Source organism: Scyliorhinus torazame, chromosome 8 (genome assembly GCF_047496885.1).
Source record: "Scyliorhinus torazame isolate Kashiwa2021f chromosome 8, sScyTor2.1, whole genome shotgun sequence".
Taxonomy (NCBI): Eukaryota; Metazoa; Chordata; class Chondrichthyes; order Carcharhiniformes; family Scyliorhinidae; genus Scyliorhinus; species Scyliorhinus torazame.
The window spans coordinates 3,364,938-3,386,074 of record NC_092714.1 but is presented as its reverse complement, the minus strand read 5'-3'; the positions used below and the strand labels follow the sequence as shown (position 1 = coordinate 3,386,074).

The 21,137-nt window shown below is 47.9% G+C and overlaps 1 protein-coding gene across 1 annotated transcript in view; it reads left to right on the top strand.

Moving 5' to 3' along the window:
• Window positions 1-21,137, top strand: part of hsf2bp (heat shock transcription factor 2 binding protein) — a 146,838-nt gene that overhangs the window by 12,038 nt on the left and 113,663 nt on the right. Inside the window, exons 3-4 of the mRNA XM_072513052.1 lie at window positions 4,913-5,016; window positions 12,291-12,440. Coding sequence (XP_072369153.1) covers window positions 4,913-5,016; window positions 12,291-12,440 — 254 coding nt within the window. The remainder of the gene's footprint in view (window positions 1-4,912; window positions 5,017-12,290; window positions 12,441-21,137) is intronic.

The window sequence follows — 21,137 nt, the reverse complement described above, 5'->3', positions numbered from 1 at the left end:
CTGATCCCGTGTGACTTCACCTTTTGTACTAGTCTACCATGAGGGACCTTGTTAAAGGCCTTACTGAAGTCCATATAGACAACATCTACTGCCCTACCTGCATCAATCATCTTAGTGACCTCCTCGAAAAACTCTATCAAGTTAGTGAGACACGACCTCCCCTTCACAAAACCGTGCTGCCTCTCACTAATACGTCCATTTGCTTCCAAATGGGAGTAGATCCTGTCTCGAAGAATTCTCTCCAGTAATTTCCCTACCACTGAAGTAAGGCTCACCGGCCTGTAGTTCCCGGGATTATCCTTGCTACCCTTCTTAAACAGAGGAACAACATTGGCTATTCTCCAGTCCTCCGGGACATCCCCTGAAGACAGCGAGGATCCAAAGATTTCTGTCAAGGCCTCAGCAATTTCCTCTCCAGCCTCCTTCAGTATTCTGGGGTAGATCCCATCAGGCCCTGGGGACTTATCTACCTTAATATTTTTTAAGACACCCAACACCTCGTCTTTTTGGATGACAATGTGACCCAGGCTATCTACACCCCCTTCTCCAGACTCAACATCTACCAATTCCTTCTTTTTGGTGAATACTGATGCAAAGTATTCATTTAGTACCTCGCCCATTTCCTCTGGCTCCACACATAGATTCCCTTGCCTATCCTTCAGTGGGCCAACCCTTTCCCTGGCTACCCTCTTGCTTTTTATGTACGTGTAAAAAGCCTTGGGATTTTCCTTAACCCTATTTGCCAATGACTTTTCGTGACCCCTTCTAGCCCTCCTGACTCCTTGCTTAAGTTCCTTCCTACTTTCCTTATATGCCACACAGGCTTCGTCTGTTCCCAGCCTTTTAGCCCTGACAAATGCCTCCTTTTTCTTTTTGACGAGGCCTACAATATCACTCGTCATCCAAGGTTCCCGAAAATTGCCGTATTTATCTTTCTTCCTCACAGGAACATGCCTGTCCTGTATTCCTTTCAACTGACACTTGAAAGCCTCCCACTTATCAAGTGTTCTTGATAAGTATGTACCGGTCAGGCAGGGAGGAAGGCGTAGAGCGAGGGAACCGTGGTTTACCAAAGAAGTGGAATCTCTTGTTAAGAGGAAGAAGGAGGCCTATGTGAAGATGAGGTGTGAAGTTTCAGTTGGGGCGATGGATAGTTACAAGGTAGCGAGGAAGGATCTAAAGAGAGAGCTAAGACGAGCAAGGAGGGGACATGAGAAGTATTTGGCAGGTAGGATCAAGGAAAACCCAAAAGCTTTCTATAGATGTGTCAGGAATAAGCGAATGACTAGGGAAAGAGTAGGACCAGTCAAGGACAGGGATGGGAAGTTGTGTGTGGAGTCTGAAGAGATAGGCGAGATACTAAATGAATATTTTTTGTCAGTATTCACTCAGGAAAAAGATAATGTTGTGGAGGAGAATGCTGAGACCCAGGCTATTAGAATAGATGGCATTGAGGCACGTAGGGAAGAGGTGTTGGCAATTCTGGACAGGCTGAAAATAGATAAGTCCCCGGGGCCTGATGGGATTTATCCTAGGATTCTCTGGGAGGCCAGGGAAGAGATTGCTGGACCTTTGGCTTGGATTTTTATGTCATCATTGGCTACAGGAATAGTGCCAGAGAACTGGAGGATAGCAAATGTGGTCCCTTTGTTCAAAAAGGGGAGCAGAGACAACCCCGGCAACTATAGACCGGTGAGCCTCACGTCTGTAGTGGGTAAAGTCTTGGAGGGGATTATAAGAGACAAGATTTATAATCATCTAGATCGGAATAATATGATCAGGGATAGTCAGCATGGCTTTGTGAAGGGTAGGTCATGCCTCACAAACCTTATCGAGTTCTTTGAGAAGGTGACTGAACAGTTAGACGAGGGTAGAGCAGTTGATGTGGTGTATATGGATTTCAGTAAAGCGTTTGATAAGGTTCCCCACGGTAGGCTATTGCAGAAAATACGGAGGCTGGGGATTGAGGGTGATTTAGAGATGTGGATCAGAAATTGGCTAGCTGAAAGAAGACAGAGGGTGGTGGTTGATGGGAAATGTTCAGAATGGAGTTCAGTTACAAGTGGCGTACCACAAGGATCTGTTCTGGGGCCGTTGCTGTTTGTCATTTTTATCAATGACCTAGAGGAAGGCGCAGAAGGGTGGGTGAGTAAATTTGCAGACGACACTAAAGTCGGTGGTGTTGTCGACAGTGTGGAAGGATGTAGCAGGTTACAGAGGGATATAGATAAGCTGCAGAGCTGGGCTGAGAGGTGGCAAATGGAGTTTAATGTAGAGAAGTGTGAGGTGATTCACTTTGGAAGGAATAACAGGAATGCGGAATATTTGGCTAATGGTAAAGTTCTTGGAAGTGTGGATGAGCAGAGGGATCTAGGTGTCCATGTACATAGATCCCTGAAATTTGCCACCCAGGTTGATAGGGTTGTGAAGAAGGCCTATGGAGGGTTGGCCTTTATTGGTGGAGGGATTGAATTCCGGAGTCGGGAGGTCATGTTGCAGCTGTACAAAACTCTGGTACGGCCGCATCTGGAGTATTGCGTACAGTTCTGGTCAACGCATTGTAGGAAGGACGTGGAGGCTTTGGAGCGGGTGCAGAGGAGATTTACCAGGATGTTGCCTGGTATGGAGGGAAAATCTTATGAGGAAAGGCTGATGGACTTGAGGTTGTTTTCGTTGGAGTGAAGAAGGTTAAGAGGAGACTTAATAGAGACATACAAAATGATCAGGGGGTTAGATAGGGTGGACAGTGAGAGCCTTCTCCCGCGGATGGAAATGGCTGGCACGAGGGGACATAGCTTTAAACTGAGGGGTAATAGATAGAGGACAGAGGTCAGAGGTAGGTTCTTTACGCAAAGAGTAGTGAGGCCGTGGAATGCCCTACCTGCAACAGTAGTGAACTCGCCAACATTGAGGGCATTTAAAAGTTTATTGGATAAACATATGGATGATAATGGCATAGTGTAGGTTAGATGGCTTTTGTTTCGGTGCAACATCGTGGGCCGAAGGGCCTGTACTGCGCTGTATCGTTCTATGTTCTATGTTCCATGCATCTCATCACCTTGTGCACCTCTATCAATCCACCTCTCTTCCTTCTTCGCTCCAGTAAAAAAGCCCTAGGTTCCTCAATCTTTCTTCATAAGACATGCCCTCCATTCCAGGCAGCATCCTGGTAAATCTCCTCTGTACCCTCTCCAAAGCATCCACATCCTTCCTATAATGAGGCGACCAGAACTGGACACAATATTCCAAGTGTGGTCTAACTAGGGTTTTGTAAAGCTGCAGCAAAACCTCGCGGCTCTTAAACTCAATCCCCCTGTTAATGAAAGTCAACACACCATACGCCTTCTGAACAACCCTCTCAACTTGGGTGGCAACTTTGAGGGATCTATGTACGTGGACCCCAAGATCCCTCTGTTCCTCCGTACATCCAAGAATCCTGCCTTTAACCCTGTATTCAGCATCCAAATTCAACCTTCCAAAATGAATCACTTCACATTTATCTAGGTTGAACTCCATCTGCCATTTCTCAGGCCAGCTCTGCATCCTGCCAATGTCCTGTTGTAACCTGCAACAGTCCTCAAAAACTGTGGATGTTACCTGTTATAGGATGATGGTTGCTGTGAGCCCGTCAGGTATACCCTCTCTTTTTTTCCTTCTTTCATCTGGGCAACCATTGTGCTGGTTCTGGTCTGGCCCGGTGGAGTGGGTGGGTGTTCTCGGGTGGCAGGGGCGGAGGGCTGGCCCTCCCTCCCAGGATGCCCTATTGATGGATATATTGAGGGTTTTTCTTCTCCCGGACTTGGACCCCTTCCTGACTAGGGTTTGAACGATGATCCTTTCATAGATTATCATAGAATTTACAGTGCAGAAGGAGGCCATTCGGCCCATTGAGTCTGCACCGGCTCTTGGAAAGAGCACCCTACCCAAGGTCAACACCGCCACCCTATCCCCATTACCCAGTAACCCCACCCAACACTAAGGGCAGTTTTGGACACTAAGGACAATTTAGCATGGCCAATCCACCTAACCTGCACATCTTTGGACTGTGGGAGGAAACCGGAGCACCCGGAGGAAACCCACACACACACGGGGAGAACGTGCAGACTCCGCACAGTCAGCGACCTAAGCCGGAATCGAACCTGGGACCCTGGAGCTGTGAAGCAATTGTGCTATCCACAATGCTACCGTGCTGCCCCTCTCTCCTTGTGTGATTGGGGCTGGTGAATTGCCCTGGATGGGGTTGGGTGGGTGTGGTTTTTGGGGTTGTGTGGACAGTCCTGGCGACATAATTTCCTGAGTTTTCTTTTTAGATGGTTCTGGGCTAGGCCAGGCCCGGCACCGTGGTTGGTATCCTGTTGTCCCCAAGAATGGGTGCCCCCTTTTCAGAGCATCTGTGGTGGTGGCTGGGAAGTTTTGCACGTAGCAGATATCCTGTTTTCTTTCCCTGGAGTAGGTGTGATTTCCTCCCTTATTGGCAGGTGGCTGGCTCTCTTCCTAGTTGCTGTGTCTCGGGAGGCTGCCTGAGAAGTTGGATACTGATTCCCTGTTCTGTTTTTTTTGTGTATGATATTGTTCTGTAACTTTGTTGTATCAATTTCTAAAATGTAAAATCCTCACAGATATAATTTTTAAAAAAACATCTAGTCCAGTATGGTGGTTTTAAGTAGTCGCTACTAGTATATTCAGACTCAAAACAGCACTCGTTCCCAGTTTTGCCTGGAAATTAAAAGCTTGTACGTCCATGTTAAGGAAAATGAATGAGTGTAGGTAAATCCATTGGAGGGTGGAATTGAACCTTGGTGTGAAATATTACACATTGTTGCTACATTGTGCCTTGGGGCAAAGTATTAATTTTTAAACAGGACCAGAGTTACATGGTTTCTCTTTACAAATGTACTATTTCATATTACAGCTTTGGAAAAAAGGGAGCAGGAGAATGAACAATTACGACTGGATTGTGATCATTTTAAAGCTAGGCTGAAAATAGCTCAGGCAGACTGCCAAAAGGAGCGAGAGGTAAAAATTAACTCTGTGGTATGACCCACCCTACCTCACCCATCCTGATTAAGTGCTCATGGGTTTTGTGAATTTGCATATGGTTCAGAAATTCAGGGCCATCTTGCCCGTTTTCAAGTACAAAACAGATGGTGAAACATCCACTACAGCAGAATGAATATACATACCCATTGCACACTGATCGGGCTATCTTTGTGAAGCTCATGAAAGACAAAGATTTCTCAAGCCACTCCAGAAATTGGCTAAACAGAATGAATAAGAATGAACTGAAAGTTTTATGGAGCCTTTCAAAATCTTTGGATGTCCCAAAGTGCTTTACAGCCAATGAAGAACTCCAAAGTATAATCACTATTGTAATGAGGGAAATGTGACAACATTGTTAAGTACAGTAAATTCCCATAAAGCTACAATAATGACCATATCATTATTTATTAATTGTTAGGAAAGATCAGCATGAGCCACCTCTTGAACTGTTGCAGTCCATCTGGTGGATTTTGACCCAACACAATGAAGGAACAGCAATATAGGGCACCCAAAAGGGAACCAAGTCCCATAGCGAGCGCGTATGGCCACATGTTTCCCAGCACTCTCAGTGCCGAGAAACACATGGCTATTCAACGTGACTAGCGTTGTATAAGGGGCCTGAATGGGGAACGTGCGGCCAAGGCCTCACATAGCCCCGTTTTGTACCGTGGGGAGCTCCACTCGCCAGAACTCCCCAGTGTAGTGAGAAATTGGGGCGCCGATTTTAAATGGATCCCAGGCTCCAAGGCCCCCGAAGCGATTGTGAGATCGCGTTGGATCTTGCGAGGCGTTGCGAGCCGGGTAGACCCCAGGAGCGGAGTTTCCTGGCTTTTATCGGCCACGCTGCGCCACAACAAGCTTCTTTTCCAGCGCAGAGTGGCGATTGGATCACGACCATAATTTCAAGTCAAGACGGTGTGTGGCTTGGAGAGGAATGTGATGTTCCTGTGTCTGCTGCCCTTGTCTTTCAAACTGGTAACAGTCGCACATTTGGAAGGTACTCACTGAGGAGACTTGGTAATTTGCTGCAGTGCATCTTATAAATGGTACACACTGCTGCCACAGTGCAATGGTGGTGGAGGAGTGAACGTATAGAACATTACAGCGCAGTACAGGCCCTTCGGCCCTCGATGTTGCGCCGACCTGTGAAACCACTCTAAATCCCATCTACACTATTCCCTTATCGTCCATATGTCTATCCAATGACCATTTGAATACCCTTAGTGTTGGCGAGTCCACTACTATAGGGGGAGGTGTGGGCTTGGGTAGGGTGCTTTTTCCAAGAGCCAGTGCAGACTCGATGGGCTGAATGGCCTCCTTCTGCATTGTAAATTCTATGAAATTCTACAGCCACTCTGCTTCCTCAATACCACCTGTCCCTCTACAGATCTTTGTATCATCTGTAAACGTGGCAACAATGCCTTCAGTTCTTTCTTCCAGATCATTAATGTATATTGTGAAAAGTTGTAATCCCAACACAGACCCCTGAGGCACACCACTAGTCACCGTCTGCCATCCTGAAAAAGACCCCTTTATCCCCACCCTCTGCCTTCTGCCAATCAGCCAATCCTCGATCCATGCCAGAATCTTTCCCTTAACACCATGGGCTCTTAACTTATTCAACAACCTTCTATGCGGCATCTTGTCAAAGACCTTCTGGAAATCTAAATAAATCACGTCCACTGGTTCTCCTTTGTCTAACTTCCTTGTTACCTCCTCAAATAACTCGAACAGATTTGTCAGACATGACCTCCTTTGACAAAACCATGCTGACTCAGTCCTGTTTTATCATGCACTTCCAAGTAGTCAGTCCGCGATCTCATCTTTAATAACAGACTCTAAAATCTTACCAATGACCGAAGTCAGACTCACCGGCCTATAATTTCCCATCTTCTGCCTTCCTCCCTTCTTAAACAGCTCTGTTAAATTAGCCACTTTCCAGTCCTCTGGGATCCTTCCTGCCTTCAGTGATTCCTGAAAGATCATCACCAATGCCCCACAATCTCTTCAGTTGTCTCTTTTAGAACCCTGGGGTGTAGTCCATCCGGGCCAGGTGATTTATCCACCTTCAGACCTTTCAGTTTCCCCAGAACCTTCTCCTTAGTGATGGCCACCACACTCACCACTGCCCCTGATTCTCCTAGAGCTCTCGCATCCCACTGGTGTCTTCCACCGTGAAGACTGATGCAAAGTAACTATTCAGTTCCTCTGTCATTTCTTTGTTTCCTATTATTACTTCTCCAGCCACATTTTTTTGTGGTCCAATGTCTATTTTTGCCTCTCTCTTACTTTCTATATATTGAAAGAAACTCTTCCTATCTTCCTTTATATTACGAGGTAGCTTTCATTCATATTTCATCTTATCCCCCCTTATTGCTTTTTTAGTTGTCCTCTGCATCACTTTTAAAGGCTTCCCAATCCTCTGGTTTCCCACAATCTTCGTCACTTTGCATGCTTTTTCTTTAGCTTTTATGCTGTCCTTGACATTCCTCGTCAGCCATGGATGCCTTGTCCTCCCCTTAGCATGTTTCCTCCTCCTTGGGATGAATTTCTGTTGTGCCTCCTGAATAACCCCCAAAAACTCCTGCCATTGATGTTCCACTGTCATCCCTTCTAGGCTCATTTTCCAATCAACTCTGGCCAGCTCCTCCCTCATGTCTTTGTAGTTACCCTTATTTAATTGTAATACTGTAATATCCAATGCCAGCTTCTCCCTCTCAATCTGCAGGGTGAATTCTATCATATTGTGGTCACTGCTGCCGAATGGTTCCTTCATCTTAAGATCCCTAATCAAGTCTGCCTCATTACACATCACCAAATCCAGAATTGCCTGTTCCCTAGTAGGCTCTGTCACAAGCTGCTCCAAAAAAACATCTCATAGACATTCCACAATTCCTTTTCTTGGGATCCACTACCAACCTGATTTTCCCAGTCCACCTGCATATTGAAGTCCCCCATGATTATTGTAATATTGCCTTTTTACATGCCTTTTCTATCTCCTGATTTATTTTCTGCCCCACATCCTGACTACTGCTAGGGGGCCTGTACTTAACTCCCATCAGGGTCTTTTTACCTTTTGCGATTCCTCAACTCTACCCACAGAGATTCTATGTCTTCTGATCCTATATCGCTCCTTGCTATCGATTTAACTTCATTCCTTACGAACAATGCAACCCCGCTCTCTTTGCCCATCTGCCTGTACTTTCGATAGGACGCATATCCTTGTATATTTAGATCCCAGCTCTGATTCCCTTGCAGCCACGTCTCTGTGATGCCCACAACATCGTACCGGCCAATTTCAATGTGCGCAACAAGCTCATTTACCTTGTTGCGTATACTGCGCGTATTTAGGTACACACCCGCAATCCTGCATTGACCACCTCCCTTTTCACACTTGGCACCTTTTTTGCTCTGCCTGAGGGTGATGTTGTTCTTTTATTTTGGTTCTCTATTTCCCCTTCCGTTATTACATCTTCTAAGTTCACATTCTGGTTCCCACCCCCCTGCCATACTAGTTTAAATCCTCCCGAGTGAATTTAGCAAACCTTCCAGCCAGGATATCAGTGGCCCTCCAGTTTAGATGTATCCCGTCCTTCTTGTACAGGTCCCACCTGCCTCGGAAGAGATCCCAATGGTCCAAAAATCTGAAACCCTCCCTCTTACATCACCAGTTGAGCCACGTGTCTAGCTGCACTAACCTCCTATTTCTAGCCTCACTGGGACGTAGCACAGGGTGTAATCCTGAGATTACAACCCGAGAGATCATGCTTTTTAGCTTACTGCCTAAGCCCCTGAACTCCTTCTGTGGGACCTCATCTCTCTTCCTGCCTATGTCGTTAGTACCTATGTGTACTACGACCTCTGGCTGTTCACCATCCTCCTTCAGGATGTCCTGTGTTCGTTCAGAGACATCCTTGACCCTGGCACCAGGGAGGCAACATACCATCCTGGAGTCTCTTTCCCGTCCACAGAAGCGCCTATCTGCCCCTACTATAGAGTCCCCTATCGCTCTCCTTCAATTTGCCCCCCCCCCCCCCGAGCAACAGAGCCAGTTGTGGTGCCACTGTTCTGGCTGCTGTTGTTTTCCCCTGACAGGCTATCCCCCCAACAGCATCCAAAACGGTATACCTGTTAGAGAGGGGGACAACCACATGGAATTCTTGCGCTGCCTGCCCTTTCTAGCAGTCACCCATCTGTCTGCCTGCACCTTGGGTGTGATCATGTCTCTATAACTCCTATTTATGACGCTTTCCACAACCTGCATGCTCCTAAGTGCATCCAACAGCTGCTCCAACCGAATCACACGGTCTGTGAGGAGCTGCCATTGGTTACACTTGCTCCAGATGTAGTCGAGCGCAACGCTGGAAGCGTCACAGATCTGCCACATCTCACAGTTGGAGCAATGCACCCTGCTGAGTGACATTTAAGCACTAGTTAGTTAATTTTTTTTAAATACTTGAATTATGGTAAGATTGAGTTACAATTAACTCTATGGCCCTGACACTAGATTTGTACTGGAAAATTAAACACTAAATACTAATCTCTGCCCTCAGGTTTTGTTATTCCTCTACCTAATTTATTGATAAGTTTTAACAAGATTTTTTTTTTCAAATTTAACAGACCTCTCCCTTCAGATTAACAGTTATAAACCAGAAGAAGGAAAACAAAACGATAGGAGAAAAGCACCTCCCCCACTCTGCACCGAATTACCTCACTGCATCAAATTACCACATTTCAAACTCACTCTAGCTGTCTTCTCATTCATACTCCACCCTCCGCAAAGCTTGCTCCCACCCTGTGTAAAGCTTACTTTATGCTCTCTTATGCCTATTTTTAAGCCTCTGATCTTGGGGTAAGTGTTCTCAAAGGCGGCCTTCAGAAACTTATAGCCAAGTTCCGTACACATGAGTACGGCCTCAACCGGGACCTTGGATTCATGTCGCATTACATTCACCCCCCCATCATCTGGCCTGGGCTTGCAAAATCCTTCCAACTGTCCTGGCTTGAGACGATTCACACCTCTTTAACCTGTGATTATCCCTCTCTCCAGTTGCTCCGTCTGGACCTGTAGACTTAATTACCTGCAAAGATTTGCATTTAAAGTATCGTATTGCATCTTTGACTTTCCTATCTCAATGTTTCTGGAACCCACCTCTTCATTCACCTGAGGAAGGAGCAGTGCTCCGAAAGGTACTGATTTGAAACAAACCTGTTGGACTTTAAGCTGGTGCTGTCAGACTTCTTACTGTGCTCACCCCAGTCCAACGCCTGCATTTCCACACCATACCTATTTTTAACAAATACAAAGGGCACTTATCTTCCCCAAAGGTGTCCCGGGACCAAGTCCAAAGGGACACGTGACACGTTACCTCTACAAAGGGACACCAAATTAATCCACAAAGTTCAGACCTGGTTTAATCTGCACAATTTGAATTTCACACTCCTGGGGCGGGATTCTCCGACCCCCCGCCGGCTCGGAGAATCGCCGGGGGCTGGCGTGAATCCCGCCTCTGCCGGTTGCCGAATTCTCCGGCACCGGAGATTCGGCGGGGGCGGGAATCGCGCCGCGCCGGTTGGCGGGCCCCCCCCCCCCCGGGATTCTCCGGCCCGCGATGGGTTGAAGTCCCGCCGCTGTCAACCCACGCCAGCTGGCGTGGATTGAACCACCTTTGGGACAGCGGGACACGGCGGCGCGGGCGGGCTCCGGGGTCCTGGGGGTGGCGCGGGGCGATCTGGCCCCGGGGGGTGCCCCCACGGTGGCCTGGCCCGCAATCGGGGCCCACCGATCCGCGGGCGGGCCTGTGCCGTGGGGGCACTCTTTTCCTTCCGCCTTTGCCATGGTCTCCACAATGGCGGAGGCGGAAGAGACCCCCTCCACTGCGCATGCGCGGGGATGCCGTGAGCGGCCGCTGACGCACCCGCGCATGCGCCGCCCAGCAAAGTCATTTCCGCGCCAGCTGGCGGGGCACCAAAGGCCTTTCCCGCCAGCTGGCGGGTCGGAAATCAGTCCGGCTCGGGCCTCGCCCCTCAAGGTTAGGGCTCGGCCGGTCAAGATGCGGAGACTTCCGCACCTTTGGGGCGGCGCCATGCCGGACTGATTCGCGCCGTTTTTGGCGCCGGTCGGCGGACATCGCGCCGATATCGGAGAATCCCGCCCCTGATCTACCAAAATCTAATTTCAGTGGAGACAGCTGATGATTTAAAATATCAGCTGCCTCTATAAACCACACATACATGAAACCACACCCTGCCTCTTCAAAAATGAGAAGTGCTGTATTTAGGGGCAGAATTTACGTTTTTCAGGCAGCTCCATCATGGTGAAAATCTGGGCCTTAGTCTTTACAGCAGTGTTATTTTATAATGTTGATTGCAGGAAAAGAACTACAAGATAGTGTGTGTTGTGACACCTTGGAAATGTTCTACAGATAAAATGTTAAATGTTAATGTAAGATCACAAAGTAAGATTGCCTCAACCAATCAGAGTCAACTTGCATCTTTTGACTTTAAACTAAAGCTTGGGGAATAACTGTTCCCTGGTGCATTAGGGATAATAAATGGATTTTTAAAGGTGCATCTCCGAACGTGGTGGTGAAAATAACTATGATGTGGAGATGCCGGCGTTGGACTGGGGTGGACACAGTAAGAAGTCTTACAACACCAGGTTAAAGTCCAACATGAGAGACTTCTTACTGTGAAAATAACCAGCAGTAAATGTAGGAGCCAAAAGCTGTTTCTTTGCACTGTGCTGGATTATGACATATGAAGAAAGACTGGACCGAGTGGGCTTGTACTCACGGGAGTTTAGAAGAATATGAGGGGATCTCATGGAAACATATAAAATCCTGATGGGACTGGATAGGCTAGATGCAGGAAGAATGTTCCCGATATTGGGGACGTCCAGAACTAGGGGTCACAGCCAAAGAATAAGGGGTCAGCCATTCAGGACTGAGATGAGGAAGAACGTCTTCTCTCAGAGAGTTGTGAGCTTGTGTAATTCTCTACCACAGAAAGCTGTTGGACCAGTTTGTTCGATATATTCAAGGGGGAGCTGGACGTAGCCCTTGTGGCTAAAGGGTTCGAGGGGTATTGAGAGAAAGCAGGAATGGGATACTGAATTTGCACGATCAGATATGGTCACATTGAATGGTGGTACAGGTTCAAAGGTCTGAATGGCCTACTCCTGCACCTATTTTCTATATTTCTATGATTGCTTCCTGCTGAAGCAGCTTTCTATATTTTTGTTTATGAAGGAAAAATTGGCATCGAGGCTACAATTGAATGAAGCAAGACAGCAACTGCTCCAACAAGCTGAATACTGCACAGAAATGGGGGCTGCAGTCTGCACTTTGCTCTGGAGAGTCTCCAGCAACGAGGAATCTGTTAAATTTATCCTTGGAGGAGTAGGTTAAATTGAAATTTTAAAGTATACTCACTTTCTCTGGTCTGTCAAACTCATTCAAAGCTATGTTTGTTTTTAAGAATGACGTGACATTTTTAAATGTAGAATTGATTTGATTACAAATGTTCAGCCTCGAGGAGGAATCAGTAACCAAGATCTGTGAGCTGAGGTTGGCTATGGGGCTATAGTAAGACACAAAGAACCAAATATGACAATGTTATCCTAAAACTAGAGAGGGTTAAAATCAGTTGTGCCCATTTGTGCATCGTTACTCCAGCGCACATAATTGGTGAGGTCTGAAGAGTCTCTGAAAGTTACAAAATCAAAGTCAAGATGGCCTTATAAAGGGAAATCATGTTCGACAAATTTGTTAAGAGTTTTTTGAGGATATAGCTGGCAGGTTAGATAGAGGGAAATCAGTAGATGTAGTATACTCGAAAATCGCAAAAGGCATTCAATAAAGTGTCACAGATAAAGTTAATACACAAGATAATAATAATCTTTATTATTGTCACAAGTTGGCTTACATTAACACAGCAATGAAGTTATTGTGAAAAGCCCCGAGTCGCCACATTCTGGCGCCTGTTCGGAGGGAGAATTCAGAATGTCCAAATTACCTAATAGCACGTCTTTCGGGACTTGTGGGAGGAAACCGGAGCACCCGGAGGAAACCCATGCAGACATGGGGAGAACGTGCAGACTCCACACAGACAGTGATCCAAGCCGGGAATCGAACCTGGGACCTTGGAGCTGTAAAGCCACAGTGCTACCGTGCTACGGGCATATGGAAGTTGGAGATAAGTGAGCTTAACTTTGGTAGTAGGGAAGATGCTGGAATCTATCATCAAGGAAGAAATAGCGAGGCATCTGGATGGAAATTGTCCCATTGGGCAGACGCAGTCGTGCCTAACTAATTTAGTGGAATTTTTTGAGGACATTAACAGTGCGGTAGATAACGGGGACCCAATGGATGTGGTATATCTGGATTTCCAGAAAGCCTTTGACAAGGTGCCACACAAAAGGTTGCTGCATAAGATAAAGATGCATGGCATTGAGGGTAAAGTAGTAGCATGGATAGAGGATTTGTTAATTAATAGAAAGCAAAGAGTGGGGATTAATGGGTGTTTCTCTGGTTGGCAATCAGTAACTAGTGGTGTCCCTCAGGAATCAGTGGTGGGCCCACAACTGTTCACAATTTACATAGATGATTTGGAGTTGGGGACCAAGGGCAATGTGTCCAAATTTGCAGACGACACTAAGATAAGTGGTAAAGCAAAAAGTGCAGAGGATACTGGAAGTCTGTAGAGAGATCTGGATAGGCTAAGTGAATGGGCTAGGGTCTGGCAGATGGAATACAATGTTGACAAATGTGAGGTTATCCATTTGGGTAGGATTAACAGCAAAAGGGATTATTATTTAAATGATAAAATATTAAAACATGCTGCTGTGCAGAGAGACCTGGGTGGGCTAGTGCATGAGTCGCAAAAAGTTGGTTTACAGGTGATTAAGAAGGCAAATGGAATTTTGTCCTTCATTGCTAGAGGGATGGAGTTTAAGACCAGGGAGGTTATGCTGAAATTGTATAAGGTGTTAGTGAGGCCACACCTGGAGTATTGTGTTCAGTTTTGGTCTCCTTACTTGAAAGAGGACGTACTGGCACTGGAGGGTGTGCAGAGGAGATTCACTAGGTTAATCCCAGAGCTGAAGGGGTTGGATTACGAGGAGAGATTGAGTAGACTGGGACTGTACTCGTTGGAATTTAGAAAGATGAGGGGGATCATATAGAAACATATAAAATTATGAAGGGAATGGATAGGATAGGGCAGCACGGTAGCATTGTGGATAGCATAATTGCTTCACAGCTCCTGGGTCCCAGGTTCGATTCCGGCTTGGGTCGCTGTCTGTGCGGAGTCTGCACATCCTCCCCGTGTGTGCGTGGGTTTCCTCCGGGTGCTCCGGTTTCTCCCACAGTCCAAAGATGTGCAGGTTAGGTGGATTGGCCATGATAAATTGCCCTTAGTGTCCAAAAATTGCCCTTAGTGTTGGGTGGGGTTACTGGGTTATGGGGATACGGTGGAGGTGTTGACCTTGGGTAGGGTGCTCTTTCCAAGAGCCGGTGCAGACTCGATGGGCTGAATGGCCTCCTTCTGCACTGTAAATTCTATGATAATCTATGATAGATGTGGCAGGTTGTTTCCACTGGCGGGTGAAAGCAGAACTGGGGGCATAGCCTCAAAATAAGGGGAAGTAGATTTAGGACTGAGTTTAGGAGGAACTTCTTCACCCAAAGGGTTGTGAATCTATGGAATTCCTTGCCCAGTGAAGCAGTAGAGGCTCCTTCATTAAATGTTTTTAAGATAAAGATAGATAGTTTTTTGAAGAATAAAGGGATTAAGGGTTATGGTGTTCGGGCCGGAAAGTGGAGCTGAGTCCACAAAAGATCAGCCATGATCTAATTGAATGGTGGAGCAGGCTCGAGGGGCCAGATGGCCTACTCCTGCTCCTAGTTCTTATGTTCTTATAACAGACAACATGAATGGAGGATTGCTTAACAGACAGGAAGCAGAAAGTATGGATAACTGAGGCATTTTCAAGTTGACAGGCTGCGGCTAATGGAATGTCACGGGGATCAGGCCTGGGGCCTCACTTATTTGTAATCTATATTTAAAACATAGAAAATAAGAGCAAACATAATGCAGCTAGGTTTGTTGATGATAAAGGGCTAGGTGGGAATGTAATTGCATGGAGAACATAAATAGACTGCAAAGCAATGTAGTCAGTTTTTAAAAATTTGTTCGTGGGATGTGGGTGTCGCTGGTAAGGCCAGCAGTCACCTTAATTGCCCTTGATCTGAATGGCTTGATAGACCATTTCAGAGGGCAGTTAAGAGTCAACCACATTGCTGTCGATCTGGAGTCACATGTAGGTCAGACCAGGTAAGGATGGCAGATTCCTTCCCTTAAGGGCATTAGTGAACCTGTTGGATTTTGACAACAATCAACAATGGTTTATGGTCATTATTAGGATTTTAATTCCAGGTTTTTATTGAAGTCAGATTTCAACATTTGCCTTGGTCTGATTCGAATCAGGGTCCCCAGAGCATTATCCTGGGTTTCTGGATTGGTAGTCCAGGCAGGTTGGCTGATGGAGCATGATGTAGGGAAGTGTGAGGTTATGCACTTTGTTAAGAATAGAAAAGCAGAATGCTTCTTCAAAGTTCTAACTTATATATGTTGGTGCGCCATGTACAACAAGTATTTAGTTAGTCAAATGGAATATCGATCTTCATTGCAAGGGTATACAGTATAAAAGTAGGGAATTCTTGCTACAACTGTACAGAGCATTGGTGAGATCTCATCTAGAGTACTGTGTACAGTTTGTCTCCTTACTTTAGACGGATGTTATGATCGCGATCAAAAGGAATTCAAACTCCCAGAACTCAACTGAAAGAATTGCACCATGTTTTCATTTGAAACACAAGTGTTTACTGTACAAGATTTAAACACAGTAAGAAGTCTTACAACACCAGGTTAAAGTCCAACAGGTTTGTTTGGAATCACTGGCTTTCTGAGCACAGTCCCATTATCAGGACTCAACTGAGGAAGGAGCAGTGCTCCGAAAGCTAGTGTTTGAAACAAACCTGTTGGACTTTAACCTGGTGTTGTAAGACGTCTTACTGTGCTCACCCCAGTCCAACACCAGCATTTCCACATCAAGATTTAAACAAAGCAACATTACTAACAACATTACATTTTGTAAATGTTTGTTTTTTAAACCCCAAAATCTTAGTAAATCACTCTCCATTCTGTTTTTAATTCCACCTCTGTTATAACCTGCCTACTTACGATTGGCTGGTGACTAATGACTATCCCACAATCCTATGGGAGTATGAACTTCCCCAATGAGGGGGGCGGAGAAACTCCTAGTATAAATAAGCTGGCCAGTTCAGGAACCAGCAGGAAGGAGAAGGTAGCAAGGGAAGTTGCTGCTGCTGTTATATATATATTGTTCTAGTAAATAAATGTTATTATTTTGTATCCTTAAAACTCGTGCTGGATTCTTCGTGGCCCTTACAAAAACCTCCATAGTTCCTCTATACTTTGTAGGACCTTAAGGGTTCTTTCACTTCTGGGACAAAACCAAGCTGTGCCACCGCTCTCAATAATTCACTTTCACTCTCTTCAGTTTCCCAATTTACCCATTGTTTACTGTTTTCATACTTCCATCTCTGGCCTATTTCATTAAATATGGACTGTTACTCAGATGATAATTAATTTGCGGTGTTTGCCAGTTTCTCAAACACAGGTTTTTTCCACCTAGCTTACGTTTATAAATTCATTTCCACTAAGAATTATTGGTGGTGTTCTCCATCGGCCGACCGTGAAATCGGGGAAGGCGATTGAGTGAAGAATCGGCCTTGATGCCAAAATCGTGGTGGGTGCCAAGTTCATCGCAATTCTCTGGTGCCACAACAGCGGCGTCAATGTGTTCCACGCTGCACGTACAGTAGACGCCGTTTACATATCATTAGCGGGCCTGACTCGGTGTTCTCCAGGGCCTCCGCGATGCTCCGCCTCTGCCGGGGGGAATTCACGACAGCGAGGTTAACTTGTGCTTTTAAAAATTGGGAAACAAGCATAGCAGCTGATGAGGGAGAGAGAGAAGATAGGACATGCAGAGGCGTGACCGTGGGCTGCCAGTCCTGAGACAGGAACTGAAGAACCTAGATTGGGGCGGATGTTTGAGGGTAAATCAACATCTGACATGTGGGAGGCTTTCAAATGTCAGTTGAAAGGAATTCAGGACCGGCATGTTCCTGTGAGGAAGAAGGATAAATACGGCAAATTTCGGGAACCTTGGATAACGAGAGATATTGTAGGCCTCGTCAAAAAGAAAAAAGAGGCATTTGTCAGGACTTTAAGGCTGGGAACAGACGAAGCCTGTGTGGAACGTAAGGAAAGTAGGAAGGAACTTAAGCAAGGAGTCAGGAGGGCTAAAAGGGGTCACGAAAAGTCATTGGCAAATAGGGTTAAGGAAAATCCCACGGCTTTTCATACGTACATAAAAAGCAAGAGGGTAGCCAGGGAAAGGGTTGGCCCACTGAAGGACAGGCGAGGGAATCTATGTGTGGAGCCAGAGGAAATGGGCGAGGTGCTAAATGAATACTTTGCATCAGTATTCACCAAAGAGAAGGAATTGGTGGATGTTGAGTCTGGAGAAGGGTGTGTAAGTGGCCTGGGTCACATTGAGATCCAAAATGAGGAGGTGTTGGGCGTCTTGAAAAATATTATGGTAGATAAGTCCCCAGGGCCTGATGGGATCTACCCCAGAATACTGAAGGAGGCTAGGGAGGAAATTGCTGAGGCCTTGACAGAAATCTTTGGATCCTCATTGTCTTCAGGTGATGTCCCGGTGGACTGGAGAATAGCCAATGTTGTTCCTTTGTTTAAGAAGGGTAGCAAGGATAATCCAGGGAACTACAGGCCGGTGAGCGTTATGTCAGTGGTAGGGAAATTACTGGAGAGAATTCTTCGAGACAGGATCTACTCCCATTTGGAAGCAAATGGACGTATTAGCGAGAGGCAGCACTGTTTTGTGAAGGGGAGGTTGTGTCTCACTGTGGTAAGCACCACTGTTGTATTGTATATACCGCATACGAGGGTATTACGGTAAGGCCCCTGTACTACAGGCACGGGGTAGATCCCTGCCTGCTGGCTCTGCCCAGTAGGCGGAGTATAAATGTGTGGGCTCTCCGAGCTGCAGCCATTTCGGCAGCAGCTGCGGGAGGCTACACATCTCTGCGTAATAAAGCCTCGATTACACTCTACTCTTGTCTCATTGTAATTGATAGTGCATCAATTTATTACGCAGAGATTTTACAATGATGGAACTCCGCATCAAGCCTGATCGCCTGCAGCTGCACCCTCAAGCAGACAACGCCAAGTCGGCCTTTGCGCATTCGCTAGCTTGTTTTGAAGCATACATCGGATCTGCGACAGAACCACCCTCAGAGGCACAGAAGCTCCACATCCTTTACACGTGGCTGAGCTCCGATATCTTTCCCCTCATCCGGGACGCGCCTACCTACGCTGAGGCCATGGCGATACTGAAGGAGAACTACACTCAGCAGACCAACAAAATCTACGCCAGATACCTCCTGTCCACACAGCATCAATTCCCCGGTGAGTCTGTGGAAGATTTCTGGTGTGCCCAGAACTCCCTGGTGAGAGACTGCGATTGCCAGGCCGTTTCGGTCGTTGAACATTCTACCTGCTAGTTAGAGACGCGTTCATTACTGGCATGGGGTCAGACTACATGCGGCAGCGCCTCTTAGAAGGGGCTACCCTCGACCTCGCGGCGACCAAGAAACTAGCGATCTCGCTCACAGTCACCTCACGCAATGTACAGGCGTATGCCCCCAACCGTACGGCCCACCCCTCCTGGGTATCGTGAACCCCGCCAACGAACAGCCCATCGTGGACCCCATCAGCAACCGCCCCCAGCCAACCCCAGGCCTGCTCCGCGTGGCAGCCAACCAACCCCGGGGGACCCAAGTGCTACTTCTGCGGACAGACAAAACACCCCCGGCAGCGCTGCCTGGCGCGGAGCGCGCTCTGCAAGGCCTGCGGCAAGAAAGGACATTTCACTGCTGTGTGCCAGGCCCACACGATCGCCGCTATTGTTCCTGCAACCCCCACGTGCGACCCGTGGGCGCCGCCATCTTCTCAGCCTCAGACAATGTGCGGCCTGTGGGCGCCGCCATCTTGCTCACCTCAACACGTGCGGCCCGTGGGCACCGCCATCTTGCTCGCCTCACAACGCGTGCGGCCCGTGGGCGCCGTCATCTTGCCTGCTTCAGGACCCCTGCCCCTTGGTCACCTCATCGGGCCGCTCATCGCCTGCAACCGCCGCCAACCAGCCGCGTCTCGCCTCCATGACGAGCGACCAGTCCCGACCGCACAACCTCGCGACCGGGTCGACGACAGTGAAGGTCGACGGGCACAAGATATCCTGCCTTCTGGACTCCGGGAGCACTGAGCTTCATCCACCCCGATACGGTAAGGCGCTGCTCCCTCGCGGTACACCCCATTAACCAGAAAATCTCTCTGGCCTCCGGATCCCACTCCGTGGCGATCCGGGGGTACTGCACCACCACCTTCACCATCCAGGGCGTAGAGTTCAGCGGCTTCCGGCTCTAAGTCCTCCCTGACCTCTGCGCTGCCTTGCTACTCGGCCTGGTCTTCCATAGCAACCTCCAGAGCCTAACACTGAAATTTGGCGGGCCCCTACCACCTCTTACTGTCTGCGGTCTCACGACCCTTAAGGTCGACCCGCCTTCTCTGTTTGCAAATCTCACACTAGATTGCAAACCCGCTGCCACCAGGAGCAGACGGTACAGTGCCCACGACAGGACCTTCATCAGGTCTGAGGGCCAGCGGCTGCTACGGGAAGGTATTATCGAGGCCAGCAACAGACCCCATGGAGCCCAAGTGGTAGTTGTGAAAACTGGGGAGAAAAACAGGATGGTCGTTGACTATAGTCAGACCATCAATCGGTACACGCAGCTCGACGCATACCCCCTCCCACGCATATCTGATATGGTCAATCAGATGGCACAGGGCCGGATCTTGCCAACAGTGGACCTGAAATCTGCCTACCACCAGCTCCTCATTCGCAAGGCAGACCGCCCGTACACTGCTCTTGAAGCAGATGGTCGCCTTTACCATTTCCTTAGGGTTCCCTTCGGCGTCACTAACGGGGTCTCGGTCTTCCAACGGGAGATGGACCGAATGGTTGACCGGTACAGACTGCGGGCCACCTTCCCGTACCTGGATAACGTCAACATCTGCGGCCACGACCAGCAGGACCACGACGCTAACCTTTCCAAATTCCTCCACACTGCTAAATTCCTCAAACAACAAGGAGAAGTGCGTGTTCAGCGATTAGCCATCCTTGGCTATGTGGTCCAGAACGAAGTGCTAGGGCCCAACCCCGATCGCATGCGCCCCGTCACGGAACTCCCCCTTCCCCACTGCCCCAAGGCCCTCAAACGATGCCTGGGCTTCTTCTCGTACTACGCCCAGTGGATCCTTAACTATGCGGACAGGGCCCACCCATTCATCCACTCCACCGTTTTCCCACTGACGGCCGAGGCTCACCAGGCCTTCAACCGTATCAAGGCCGACATCGCCAAGGCTGCGATGCACGCTGTCGACGAGACGCTCCCCTTCCAAGTCGAGAGCGATGCATCAGACGTCGCTCTAGCTGCCACCCTCAACCAGGCAGGCAGGCCCGTGGCATTCTTTTCCCGCACCCTCCATGCCTCTCAAATTCGGCAGTCCTCCGTCGGAAAGGAGGCTCAAGCTATCGTTGAAGCTGTGCAGCACTGGAGGCATTACCTGGCTGGCAGGAGATTCACTCTCCTCACTGACCAACGGTCAGTTGCCTTCATGTTCAGCAACACACAGCGGGGTAAGATCAAAAATGATACGATTTTGAGATGGAGGATCGAGCTCTCCACCGACAATTGCGAGATTTTGTATCGACCCGGTAAGCTCAACGAGCCCCCCGATGCCCTATCCCGAGGTACTTGTGCTAGCGCACAAATGGACCGACTCCGGACCCTGCACTACGATTTCTGTTACCCAGGGGCCACTCGTTTTATCACTTCATAAAGGCCTGCAACCTGCCCTACTCC